Source organism: Cupressus sempervirens, chromosome 4 (genome assembly GCF_028749045.1).
Source record: "Cupressus sempervirens isolate cs-2001-9-10 chromosome 4, ASM2874904v1, whole genome shotgun sequence".
Taxonomy (NCBI): domain Eukaryota; kingdom Viridiplantae; phylum Streptophyta; class Pinopsida; order Cupressales; family Cupressaceae; genus Cupressus; species Cupressus sempervirens.
In genome coordinates, this window is record NC_143121.1 from 90,369,551 (window position 1) to 90,384,122 (window position 14,572).

The 14,572-nt window shown below is 37.5% G+C and overlaps 1 protein-coding gene across 2 annotated transcripts in view; it reads left to right on the forward strand.

Annotated features, from left to right (window-relative positions):
• Window positions 1-232: 232 nt before the first annotated feature.
• Window positions 233-14,572, forward strand: part of FDC2 (2Fe-2S ferredoxin-like superfamily protein) — a 264,499-nt gene continuing 250,159 nt past the window's right edge. For both annotated transcript variants that reach the window (XM_089824492.1, XM_089824493.1), the window contains exon 1: window positions 233-576. In XM_089824492.1, the coding sequence (XP_089680618.1) occupies window positions 313-576 (264 nt within the window). In that variant the 5' untranslated portion in view covers window positions 233-312. The remainder of the gene's footprint in view (window positions 577-14,572) is intronic.

Here is a 14,572-nt window from a genome sequence, read left to right on the forward strand (position 1 = left end):
ACACTAACTTTTATAACTTTTATTTATAAATTGATTAAATATAATATTAGCTCTATTATCCCACAAAAGAAAAGGTTTCTACACAGCAAAATTCAACTACACTCTTGTATTTCCATTATAAAATGTTAGAAATTTAATTTACATTTCCCTTACCTTATCAATCTTATCAGCCTGCCAATTGCACGAGAGGGGGATTCCGAGCGTTAACAAGCCGCGGGACGAAAAAAGCACCACCCACAAATTCGTAATTCAAGATAATGTCCTCTCTTCAACTTACTCAAGCTGTTCTTACCTTCTGCCAGTGAATTGATAATGTCAATGGCCGGACTGTTGCAGCAGTCTTGTTGCTCCTACTTTCCTTCTCAGCCAACAATTCAAACGCCATACAGAAATTTAGGCAAGAGTAGAAGTAGTATTATCAATGTGAACAGAATTTGCGGAACCAGAGCTTTAACAGAGATTCAGGAAAGTGGAATACCATTCAATCCAAGAATGCCAGGTCAAGTCCCAAACCAGTACGTAGTTACAGTACATGACAGACACAGAGGAATCACTCACAAGTTTCAGGTTCCCGAGGTTAGAATATTTGTTTGTTCTCTTTTAAGTTGAATATACGCTTCATTCTGTTGGCCGGGTTTTCAAGATTCCACCAACGGGTACTGCCTAGGCATACCTGAGAAAAAAACTCAAGACTGTAAAAAACTTGGCAAACTTTTTATTTTGGGCATTTTATTTTTGACTTAGTAACTACCGCTTCCTTAGGATGAGCTTTGCTTGGTTTTCACGGCCAAGAGTATCACTCCTCCATAAAACTCACAGAGTACTTGTAACGGTTCTTATCTGTTGGGCATATGCTACACTTGGCAAGTTGAATGCTGTTTTTGCATTTAATTTCAACAATTTAACATGTTCCCTGGGTTTGAACCTGGGGCTATACTGCGGAAGCAGCAATATATTTTAATTCCGAGCCAAACTCCATTCGGGTAGCGAAAATCCTTTTTCCTGGTATGCAGGGGTTACGTTATTGGTCTTCATCATTCACACCTGCAGCGATTCGTTCTGCGGAGGATACAGTTCTCGAATGCAGCTGGAGAATTGCCCTGGTTGTCTGGCATTGCATTCACTTTGGATGCGACAATAGTTCGCACTGGCTATGGCGAGCTGTGTTTTAAGCTTAATTAACTTCATTAGAGGCCAAAGTTTAAACTCTGACGATGTTAGGAAGTGTGTGCAAGTCTTTGAATTTGAACGTCATTAGCTAAAAATCAAAATCATCGAGCTTATAATGTTCTACTGCTTTATAGGAACCTTTGTTTAGATTCAAATTATCCCAAAATGCCATTCTTTCAAATAAAATGATCTATGGGGCAACTCTTTTTAATCTTCATTAGTGCACACTTTCAGACTAAAATGACAAATGCGATAATGATTTATAAATTTCATGAATGGGTTTTTTAAGGTTTCGTTATAGGCGGAATTGAAACACTAACCCCCAACCATTAATTATGGGCAACTCACTATCATTCTTGCCATCCGCTAAACACTAGGAGTGTGCCATGAAGCTCTGAAGTTTAGAACACCTTTGGGCTGTGAAGAGTAACCGGAGTATTTTGTGTTCTCACAAATTTCATCTAGGATTTTTGACTTGAATTCATATAGTGGTCTTAACATAGGGAGCATACTTGGCTAGGCTGGCATTATGGAAATTGCTTTTCCATGCCACCATTCCATGGCATGGTGGATTACAATTTCAATATAAGTTTCTCCTAGAACAAAATAGGAGGACATGTTCAAGCTTTGATTCAAAATGAATTTCGATTTGAACTTATCTCTTGATTTCTAGTGTCATGTCGGTTGCTTCAAGTTGATCTAATAATCATCGGAATCCTCTTTTTTTCATGCCCTTCTCCCTATAACAAGCCTTCTCTACTTATGTCCTATCACTCCTTGAGGAGAGGAATCCTTTGAGAAGGGACATGCTCCTTTCTATTCAATTATATGCTTCTTTTTTATATGCACCTCTTCATTATTGGTTAACAAATTATTGACTACTTTATCTTGACCACTGAGTAATTATTGTTTAGCTTGATCAATGTTCATATCGTCATAACTCATAGCTGCATACAACATGGTTGAGATCATTGTATATAGCACCGTTTGTATTTGTATCTTTTCATTTTATAACAACAATACGGTTGCAGTAAAATTTGTATTAAAGCTCCACACAATGAACTGTGTTCAATATGCTGAGATATTTATGCACAGCATTGTCAACTCATTGCTTGATAATTTTTTTAAATCTCTAATTGTCAAAAATATCCATATGAAGGATTACACACCCGTGCCATCCATATAAATAGTACGAGTAGTTTGGTGCCAAGAGAATGGATCTTAAGACCTGCCTTATAGATCTTTTCGAACCGGAAATCCGACCAAATGATGGATCAAATCACTACATGGAGAAAGCTGTGTGCAATGAAAATTGCAAGCACGGTTTGAGGAGAGATTTCTTGCTCCTATTAAAAAGAGCAGATAATCCACTTCATCCGATGAGCTCCGGGTTCAAGTCCCGGGCAACCCAGAGTACCAGAATCTAGCACCTAAAAGTATTTTGTCTACTTATTGCAGATCCAATGCAATTCAATGTTATCCATTGCTCTTAACAAGCAAGATAGGTAGCATCCCACTATTCGGGAATCATCCTTAAGAAATGAAAGGGTCTTTCTTACCATCGAAAGAGTTTTGTCTAATCACATTTAACTCCAAGGTAATAATATTTATTACCTTGAATCATAAAGAAAGAAGGAATGCCAATAGAGCGCATTAATACCGTAGGTATTAATATCTATGGATACTATTGAAAACCATTTCAATATATGTGCATATAGTTTATGAAGGAAGAGGATACTATGAATTTTATGAATATTTATAACCATGTCAAAATGTTGGTTGACATACCGATATGACTCATATTATACTGTTGAATAACAAGCCTTATGTGTATGCTTGGGAGCTTCTAATGATTAAATAAACCAAGTTATAACCAGGACCACAATTCTAGAAAGATGTGAAAGTGCAAGCCTATGGAATCGTTTTTGCGATTGGATCACTAGCACTGAAAACCGTCTTTACATTGGATGGTTTGGTGTCTTGATGATTCCTACCCTATTGACTGCAACCTCTGTATTCATTATCGCTTTCATTGCCGCTCCTCCAGTAGATATTGATGGTATTCGTGAACCTGTTTCCGGTTCTCTTCTTTATGGAAATAATATTATTTCCGGTGCTATTATTCCTACCTCTGCAGCCAATCGGTCTGCATTTCTATCCCATCTGGGAAGTGCTTCTGTTGATGAATGGCTATACAATTCAAGGGTAAATTGAATAACACATGTACAATAATAACTTGTGCCTAAGTTTATCATCTCATGGGGGGTATGGAAGGCTCACAACTAACAATGGAATGATTTGTGCCAGTTAGTAATGATAAACACTGCTCTTCTAATGTCAATCATTCCTTGCTAATAATTATCCTGTTTGACCACATATTCTACTTGACTGCTCTACCACTTATTGATTTTCTGTTTATACTGTATGGCCTTTATATAAATGTTGTTTATACAGTGCAATTTTGATGGGGTCATGGCAGTCCGCACTTCCAATATTGCTTGTCCACAAGCAATGATTGAATCTAAATCGCAATCCACCTTTTGCTGTGCTAGTCTGATATAGACACACATGCATATAACATATACGCATAGAAATATATACATACAGATAGACACACACACACATACACATATACATATACATATACATATACACACACACACACACACACACACATATACATATACACATACATACATATATACATATACATAGATACATACATATACATTTTACACACATATATTATCCCCCTTACTGCAAATGTGAATTGTGATCAATAGTTGAACACTGATAAATCATAGTTTAAGACATGTCCTTTGCAGATTCAGATCTCTGTTCTAGCTTGACCTCTGAATCCTTACTGATCAGACTATTCTTTGCAGCTTATCTTTCACACTTTCCTGCTCTGCCTTCCCTCACATATCCATCTTATTCCACATCTTACCACTTACACACTATCTTCACTACTTGGCCTTTCTTATAAATCAAAGCTTTGATAAGTCACCTTGAATACCCTTCCAAATAATCATTAAACATCCAAATAGTCGGCCTCAATTAGTTAATTATATGACAAGTGTATTCTACTGTCAGTCGGTCAATACTAAGATTGATCACTCGGTTAACACTGGAGGTCCTTTGATGCCTGACCACTTGGTTAACACTAAAAGCTGAATATCCTTCTTTGCCTGACTACTTGGTTAACACTGACTGCCCTTCATTACCCGACTGCTCAGTCAACACTAAATATGCTTGATTAATATTGCAAGTCCTCCATTGCTCGGTTAATACTGACATTTGTGTAACATCAATGGCAACATACAATTTGAAGAATTGTTTCCAACATTGACATCTTGACCAAATTTGGAATGATGGATTGTAAGCCATTATCCACACCGACGGAAACAAATCTTCAGAAGCTTAAAAGTGATGCATTTGAATCTGAACCTACAGATCCTACATACTATAGATAGATAATCAGATCTCTAATGTACTTAGTGAATACTCTCCCTGATATTTGCTATGCAAAAAATGCATTAAGTCAATTCATGTGTGAACCGAAGAAAATTAATCTCATGGAAGCCAAGCACATCTTGAGATACTTGTGTGGTACCATTGGACTTGGTCTAAAATATGACAATACAAGGGTATTCAGATTTTGACTAGGCCGAGAGTTCCATCAATTGTAAAAGTACTATAGGATGTTGTTTCAGCCTTGGATTTGTTATGATATCTTGGTTTAGTAGGAAGTAATCAACTGTGTCATGCCCAAAATTTATAGGGCAAAAACACAACTACAATTTTTTTATTTTTTTATTTTTTTGAAAGTAAAGTGTAGGATATTCAAACAAGGAACATTACATAATCAACTAGGCCTTCGAATGGCTAGGAGTTTGGAATGCTTAACAGTTATGATTATAAGGTTGCAATATGCTAACCGAAGTGATCTCTAATCAGGTTGGATAAAAGTTCAATTCGAGTTTGCATCATGAATTGGAAGAGACAATTCGATGATACAACATCCATGTGGAAGAAAACCTAATTCTAGAAGCCCTTAGTACTAGTATTTCTTAGGGTTTGTAGGTTGTCAGTTGTCTCATATAGGCTAGTTAATGATCCTATTGGCATAGATCCATTGTAGCATTGTATTTAAGTGAATGTACGTGATTGCATTTTCAGATACGTTTGACATTGAATTTTTGCCTTTAGGGTAGGGTTACGATATATGATATCCTTGTCATTATGTCAAGGATTGGAACTATTGGTTATTCTTGTTAATTGTACTATAGTATAAGGGTGAAGGTCTCACTAGGATGTATGAATTTGTGCACATGTGGTAAATTCAATTATGATAAGCTGAATCCACCACACTACACTTCACTGGACTAATGTGCCAAACTCACTTTCTCAGTTACATAATATATACTATAGTGTCGATTACTCTATGGTATGGAAGTGAGATATCTTGGTTAAATCTTCAATTCAAACATTAATAATTAAAACCCTATTGATACTTTTCGCTCCACTTGAGTTATAAATCTGCTTCACTCGTCTTTGTATCCAATCTACTCTCTAGGGATCTCTATGATGCGTGCATCTATATAATGTTCCCATTATAAAATAAATAATAAATCAAACTTTTGTAACAGGCCTATTGATTTAATGTATCTTAGACCCATTTTTATTATTGTTTTTCGTAGTTTGTGTCGCCATCGGCTATCTTTGTACACCCTTGGAAAGTTTCCTGACGAGTATTTAAGTACCTTGGAAAGTTTTTTGACGAGTATTTAAGCACGGCTTGTAGGTTGTAGTCAGTATGCTTTCGGATTACTTTCTATGTACTGCGAATTCCTGTTGGAGTTCTCTGCAATTCACCATTTCGGAAGTGAAAGATCTTCCCTATTTGGTTCGTGCGGTTTCGATGGGATTCAACCCTCACCCTATTTCGTTGTTGCATGTATTACCTTGCTCAGATTTGTCAAATTGGAGCACCTCTTTCGGTAATTATTATTTGCATTCAAATCTCTATTATTGTGTGGATTTTGTCAAGATCTATTGTGTTTTGTGTATGAACCAGATTGTAATCTGTATTGGGTTTGGATACCTAACCGTGTGGCCTCCCGTCATTTTCATACTGCCTCTTACACATTGCCGTACATTGCCCTATCACTCCCCCACACCAAATACGGCTTGCCGTACAGACTCCTAGCTCCCATCATACATCCTCCTCATTTTCCCCACCGTACTCCTACTAAGCCATCCGTACTACAATTCAAGCCAATCATACGACCTGCACAAACCTGTTAGTACGACCTTTCTTTAGCCACAGTACAGTGTATCTGCTTCCCTCCAACACACCGTACGGACTGTCCTGTACGGTCCTCCAATTGCCCATATCGTATGCCACCCCAATCTCCTTCCGTACTAGTACTACATTGCAGTACGAACTCCATCTGGACACTAAAAGTGTCTGGAGAGAAATTTTCCTGATTCACTTATGGGAACGGATCATTACAGTGGTATCAAAGCTTTTTGATCTTGCCCGCCTGTGGAAGTGAATGCAAGTTTACACTCGGAGGAGAAGACAAAATAACCCTATTGATAGAATGGCAAATCATCAGGATCCTACTACAAAATTCATGAATCTATTAAGAGAGCTGAATAGAAACCAAATGCAAATCAACGAAACCCAAAGGCTTATGCAGGAAACTCTATAAAAATTGGTTGAGGGAAACACAACAGGAGAACAAAATGGGCATGCGAAGATTCTGTTTCCGGAAGGACAAACTTTCAACCCTCTCGCTCTCGAACCTCGATACCCATCTTCCTTCCAAGGACGGAAGCACCACACAAAGGAAGAGAGGCCACTTTTGAGGAAATGCAAGAAAAACCTCAGGAAGATTGGCGGAACGCAAATATGGAAGGAGATATATCTTACAGAGACTATGTTGATCTAAGAATGAGATATTCTGGCGGAGGAAATTGTGGTTATTTTAATGATGATCTCAGGAGAAAGATCGGAAAGGTGAACTTATCACCATTTGATGGATCTGGAGTCATTACCGCATAGTCGTGGGTCCTAAAGGCAGATACCTATTTCCAACTCAATCCAATGCCCAGAAGCTATCAAGTTCGCAACACTTCATTTGGAAGGAGTGGCGCATGAGTGGTGGCATCATGGATTGGTCACTTTTGGTTACGATCAAGTGACCTCTTATGTTGAGTTTACTGAGAGACTCATTGATCGTTTCGATGGGAAGGATCTTGAGCTAAACTTCAAAGATCTAGCTCAGCGAAAGCAAATGGGCAAGGTAGACAACTATGTCACTGAGTTCCAAAGGTTGTCAGTATTAGTCACAGACATCTTTGAAAGACATCGAATTGTGTTATTCATGGATGGGTTGAGAGAGCCTTTGAGAGGCTAGATCAAAGGGTTCAACACGGGTACACTTAATGAAGCTATTAAGAAGGTGCGTGACATGGCTGCATCTTCCTCCAAAACTCACGCAGTTACACCAACACCATCCCCACAAGAAGACAAAGACAAGGAGCCAATTCAAAAAAAACCTCAGTTTGATGAAGATTCTCGACAAGAACTTCGGAGGAAAAAGCTTTGTTTCATGTGTAAAGAACCATGGGGTCTTGGTCATCGCTACTTTAGAAAGGGAAAGATTCACTACATTGAGGTGATGCCTGATGATGATGAAGAACAAATACCTGCAGCGATTGACAAAGAAATTACCCAGCAGGAGAGAATAAATGCCCTGATACAAAAAGGGGGTTCCATTGCTACCCTCACTACATCAACTAGAGGTGGTATCTTGAGAGTTCGTAGCACACTTAACGAAAAACGAGTCCCAATCATGATTGATAGTAGCGCTACACTCAATTTCATCAATTCATTTTTGGTCACTAGTAAAGGCTTGCATGCAGTTGAGGACGGAGGATTTGAGGTTAAGGTTGCAGGAGGAGCCTTGTTACCTTGCACTCATGTGATCCCACGGCTACAAATTTCCATGGGAAACTATACCCTGGCAGATGATTTCTTTGTCATAGATTTGGTTGATATTGATATCATTTTGGGCATCCAGTGATTGGAAACTCTTGACCAACACACTCAAAGTTTCAAAAGGATGGACTTTTCATTCAAAATGGAGGGCAAGAAGGTGTTGCTAAGAGGAATGTCAAATAAAGGATCGAGGGAAGTCACAATCAAGAAGATGGAGGCAATTTTTAAACAAGATTTGGCCCTAGACGTTGCAAGTAAAAACAAGATAGTCAACACCTCACTGCATTCCTTGGATACGTGGCGGGCTCATCTATTGGCCGAGTATTCCAAGAACACTTTTGCATGTGAGTTGATGGATGGTTATGTACACGATGAAAGATACAAGGTTATTGATGATATCATTTACTTCGATGGGAAGATCTACTTTGTGCCTGATTTGAAACTGAAGGAGTTGATTATGGAAGGTTTCTTAGAACCGGGTTTGCATTTGCTTGAGGACAAGCAAATTTTGGGACGGGAGGACTGTAATGTTCCCGTTATAAAATAAATAATAAATCAAATTTTTGTAACGGGCCGATTGATTTAATATATTTTAGACCCATTTTTACTATTGTTTTCGTAGTTTGTGTCGCCGTCAGCTATCTTTGTACACCCTCGGAAAGTTTTCCGACGGGTTTTTAAGCACGGCTTGTAGGTTGTAGTCGGTATGCTTTCGGATTACTTTCTATGTACTGCGAATTCCTGTTGTAGTTCTTTATAATTCGCCATTTTGAAAGTGAAAGATCTTCCCTATTTAGCTCATGCAATTTCGGTGGGATTCAACCCTCACCCTATTCCGTTGTTGCATGTATTACCTTGCTCGGACTTGGCAAATTGGAGCACCTCTTTCGGTAATTGTTATTCGCATTCAAATCTCTATTATTGTGTGGATTTTGTCAAGATCTATTGTGTTTTGTGTATGAACCAGATTGTAATCTGTATTAGGTTCAGATACCTAACCGTGTGGCCTCCCATCATTTCCGTACTGCCCCTTACACATTGTCGTACATTGCCCTGTCACTCCCCCACACCAAGTACGACCTTTCGTACGGACTCCTAGCTCCCACCGTTCATCCTCCTCATTTCCCCCACTGTTCTCCTACCAAGCCATCCGTACGACAATTCAAGCCAACCGTATGGCCTGCACAAACCTGTCTGTATGGCCTTTCTTTAGCCATCGTACGATGTATCTGCTTCCCTCCAACACACCATATGGACTGTCCTGTACGGTCCTCCAACTGCCCATACCGTACGCCACCCCAATCTCCTTCCGTACTAGTACCACATCGCAGTACGAACTCCATCTAGATGCCAAAGTGTCTGGAGAGAAATTTTCTTGATTCACTTACGGGAACGGGTCATTACAATCTATGGTATTGATTTATGCATAATTTACGTAAGTATCACTTAAGTTGGTTAACTATAGAGAACTATATACCTTTGGGTTTAATATCTATTACATGTGTATATATTTATCATACCCATATATATAGACTATCAATAACTAATTGTTAAACTTATCCATATAATATAAATATATTTGTTTTATATACCATTATCCACTAAATGTGATAAACCTATAGGGTTGTTTTAAATTCGAACAAAATCTACATATTACAAAGTATGAATTAATTATATATTCAATATCCTAAAACAAATATTGATTGTTTAATATCTATACTAAATTTTCAATACATTCTACATATTTAGTGCATTGAAAATAGTAACAAGAAGAATAAATTATATAGATACATTATTTAATATATGTAACTTATTACTAATCAAATGCATTTAGTACCACTAACTATACATGATCTTACCTACCTAATTAACAAATATTATAAATTTCTTACTTACCAACATCTTATTAAGTTAAAAAAATAAATAAACAATACATCTATCTTACTATTTTACCTAAATTACTTATTCCTAACCACTAACAAAACAACTTGCTTAATCTACTAACTAAAGATTTTAATTGCTAACCAATCTCCACTAACTTACTTTATTACGTACCCAGTTACCCATCTAACTAACCCCTTATTTATCTTACTATTTAATTCTACTTCCCAACACTAACTCAAACATACACACTAACTATGTCACTAAATAAAACATACGTTTAATAATCCTAGACTATACCACAACTCCTAACTTTTATAACCACACCTTATATTAAACATACTATTCCCAACCCCATACTATTTAAATTCCTAACTTATACTAACATTTCACACACCCCCTTTTCTAATTCCTAACACCGTATACTCAATTAATATGTCATGCTATCTTCCCTAAACCCTTTCTTAAGATCCCATTCATTTGCCCCTAGACCTGGCCACCCCACCCAACTTCCTAGGTCTTTGTGAAAGTGGTGGCTATGACAGGGTACCTTGGGAGGATAACATTTGTTTATATTTATTTACTTTTTGAGGGTGGTGTAGATTTGGGGTCGGCTAGGTCTTGGAGAGGGGGTTTAGAATATAATATTGTTTCTTTTTAAACAGCCACCCTACATCGACTCTGCATGCTCTGAAACGAAGGGAGCTTGTTGGCACGTGTGGCAAGATGGGTGCCCTTTGAAAAGTTTTGGGAGAAGGGAAGAGGAGAGGGTGTGGAAGTCACATGACTCCCCTTTGTCCTCCCCAAACATATTGAATGGCCCCCCTTTTTAATAGTACTTGATGGTATAGTATATATATATTGTTTAAGGTAGGAGCTTTCTAGTTTAGTTTTATTTAATGTAAAGTCATGTCTGCATGCGTCCTTAGGATGTCAAGTGGGATAAGAGAGTTGCTTTTTTTTCTCGACTTTGCTTACTCACTACATTATAGCCTTAGACCATAGGATGCATCCACTAATTATTATATATATTTTCTATAGGCCATGTATGTTATTTAATAGGGGATATACTTGGTGAATATTTTATTGCTCTGTAATTGGGGAGTGGATTATTTCTCACTCCCAATACATTTTCCAGAGAGCTTAATGCATACACCCAACCTATGTTTTTGCTCGTATATTTTGCTCCTTCCATTGTCTTTCTCATGTACAATTATCCTAATTATTGTTCTCTGGCATAATTATGAGGTTTGAGTTACAAGTTAGAATCATTATTCTACCAAGTTATTATGGTTAGGTGTATTATTTAGTTAGCTATGAGGATCTATTGGAATAATGTGTAATAACCTTGCCTGGTTATAACTTAGATAAATACTAATCCTACCAATTTTCTCACTAATCAAATGTTTGACATTTAAAAAAACACTTGTCAGGCATACTTATTACCACTGAAAATAATCCCAGTTGGCTCCTTACTACTGTATTCACTTGGAAGAAATGTAAGCCATCTTGTTTAAGTTTTGCAACTTTGTAACTTGAAATATTAGCTCAAATATTTGCAGCATTAAATCTGATTATTCCTATCACTGATATTGCCATTACAAACAAAACATTTGTATTTGAAATTTGCTATTTATTGCTTGCATAACAAATATCACATTTCAACATGAGATGGGACTGTGATTCAGATTCTTTCTGACTTCTAAATCTGACTCTATATAATGTTCACTGGTATTCATAAATCAGAAAATTAGAATGTGACCATACCATTAAATTCAAATGCTACACAAACGAAATCCTTTATAGACTAGATTGGCACCTGGTAACTCTCGGTTCAGGGTTAATTTGCAGCTGTTGTACTTGCCAATTTATGAATGAATTGGATAGACGCCCAGGCAGATTCTTGTACCCCAAATTTCACTCACTGATCTCCTTTCCCTGCTGTCTCATGTAGAAGAGTTAGCTGCTCAGAATTGATGCCCGCAAACGACCCAAATACACAAATCAGTCACATACATGTACTGCCCAGCAAGTCACAGAAAATAGCAGCCTGCAATGGTGTCTGCAGATTCCTCAAATGATATCGCAAGGCCACAGAAGTGTTGGGAGACCAAATGCTGCCTTAGGAGTTAACGGCAGCCTCCTATATGCATACAAATTCACCCAGGCCAAAACAACAATCTTCAAAACCATGAACAGAATAAATTATCTCCAAAAATCAGTCAAACTCCTTCCACATTTATCATCTCTCAGATACAGCTAACACAGAAGAGAAATGATGGCAATTTTGCTATACTTCATCAGTAAACTTGCACAAATACTACTCAGAAATCAGACCCTTTTACCTCAGCAAGGGCATAAAGGTAGAACCTCAGAAAAAGCCACAAAGGCATCAAAAGCAAATAAAATATCCAAGCGTGCCTTTCCCAATAAATGAGCTCTTATTTATAAGCTTTTCGTTGGCCAAAGTTTCCTTAAAAGTCCACTTCGGAAATTGTGGAAGTTTCCCAAAAGAACTCAACACTAGAAACCTTCCAACTCGCTTTTTTAGAAACATCTCTTAAAGTGATTATTATAATAATATAAACATTATTATAATAATGCAACTCAATGATTAATAAAAATAAGAGCTCATGCAATTATTACTTTATTAACTGTAGGTGACGACCAACTGCTGAAGCCACCCACTGCACTTCCAAAAATAGCAACTGCCAAAAATAGACTTACTAAAAATAGTAAGTCCACAACTTGAGACCCCCAAAATACCATGTCAGCTCATGAGGGTCGCTATGATGAGCTAACTCCATCCACTGTGTTGACCTACCAAATCGGGGACATTACATAATGGAGATGTCAAATTTAGAATCACTATCTACATATAGTTAATAGATCTATACAAGATTCAACTAAAGAATTCATTTGCTCATCTTTTTGCAACTAATTATAATCTATGGACATAATTGCATATTAAACCAAATACATTATGATTATCCTTTACAATGGTAAGCCTTTCTGAATACATTCCTTCATAACATTACATGCAGCTACATTGAAATAACATCAATTACACTCTTATTTGCTTTCAATTGAAAAATGAGAATAATGAAATAACTTCTTAGAGTGTTTCCATAATGCATTGCAATTACCCTATCCATGATAATCCAATGTTTCATTTCATGAACATGCAAATGCAATACAATACCAAAATGGGACATTTCATATGTGACATTCACAAGGTATTTCTCTCTACTTGGCTTTCTTGCATATCTACATCACAACATGCATATTATGATGGATAAATCTTCAGTTAAATGCATCACATAATGATGAGATCCTTTCTCATGCTACATCCACATCTTGAGCAATCTAGGCTTTTCCCCGTTGGTCCATTGAGTGCAACATCTGCAATTGTATAAAACAAAACAACAAGAACCATGGAAACTCTCCTCCTAACTATAGGCCTCCAAAGAGACCACCCTCGAGCTAGGGGAAACAAGGCTCAAACGGGATACCACACACAATCTTGCAAATGCATAAACACCACAATGCAACACTTGAACAATCCCATCCAAAGGCTTTCACAATGATTCACAAATGGAACCATAAACATATGGTGAAGGTGGTATTTTCAAAGAGGAGACTTGCCATATCAAACAATATCTGCAATAAGCAATTTCCATGCCCTTTCGGGGATTTCACAATCATCCTCCTCTTCACAATAAATTCATAAACACACTACCATCAACTATAGCTTTCTTGGAGCTCATACTCCATAAACTTCCTCTTTCCACCATACTTCCCTTATCACTCCCCAAGCAAGATATGAATGATTATGGCTACAATGGAGCCCATACTCCAAGACTCTCAACTACATTGTCAAGACCAACTAACCCCTTTCACCTTGGACTTCTCTTCCCTTCCCAAAGGGTGAGTGAAGTCCTCACACCCATGAACAACACTCATTTCTAAAACAAAGAAAACAAGGGGCAAGAAACCAATGCAACCAATCTTCACGCACAACACAACACAATGTAATGCAATCTACTTATAATATGAGATCACACTCCTTTGTGCTCATGAATGCAACATCATTATGCAAGATTTTCAAGAAAACCAACCTTGATCCTTTGCAAATGGCAAATGAAGAGTTGAAGAAGAGCTTCCTTTTCCTTCCCTCCAAGTTTCCAATACCCTTAGTGTCTCTAAAGTTAGAGAGTGGGTAGACAACCTCCTAATTTGATCCCAAGTCCTCTAAAAAGGATCCCAAAACCCTCACTATCTAAAAATGGGCATAACATAAGCCTCCCTTCCTTACACCATTGTCTCCTTCTAAAATTATAGCCTTGACCAAACTAGGTGAGTGTGGAAGATGTCATGTGACACTCCTAATTTCGAAATGCTTTGAAAGTGACTTGTTTGGAGGGTCTCCTAAGCCATCTAAACCAACTTATAGTGAGATTTGAACCCCCAAACCATACTATTATCATGTGGGCACTAGTTTTTCACCAAAAT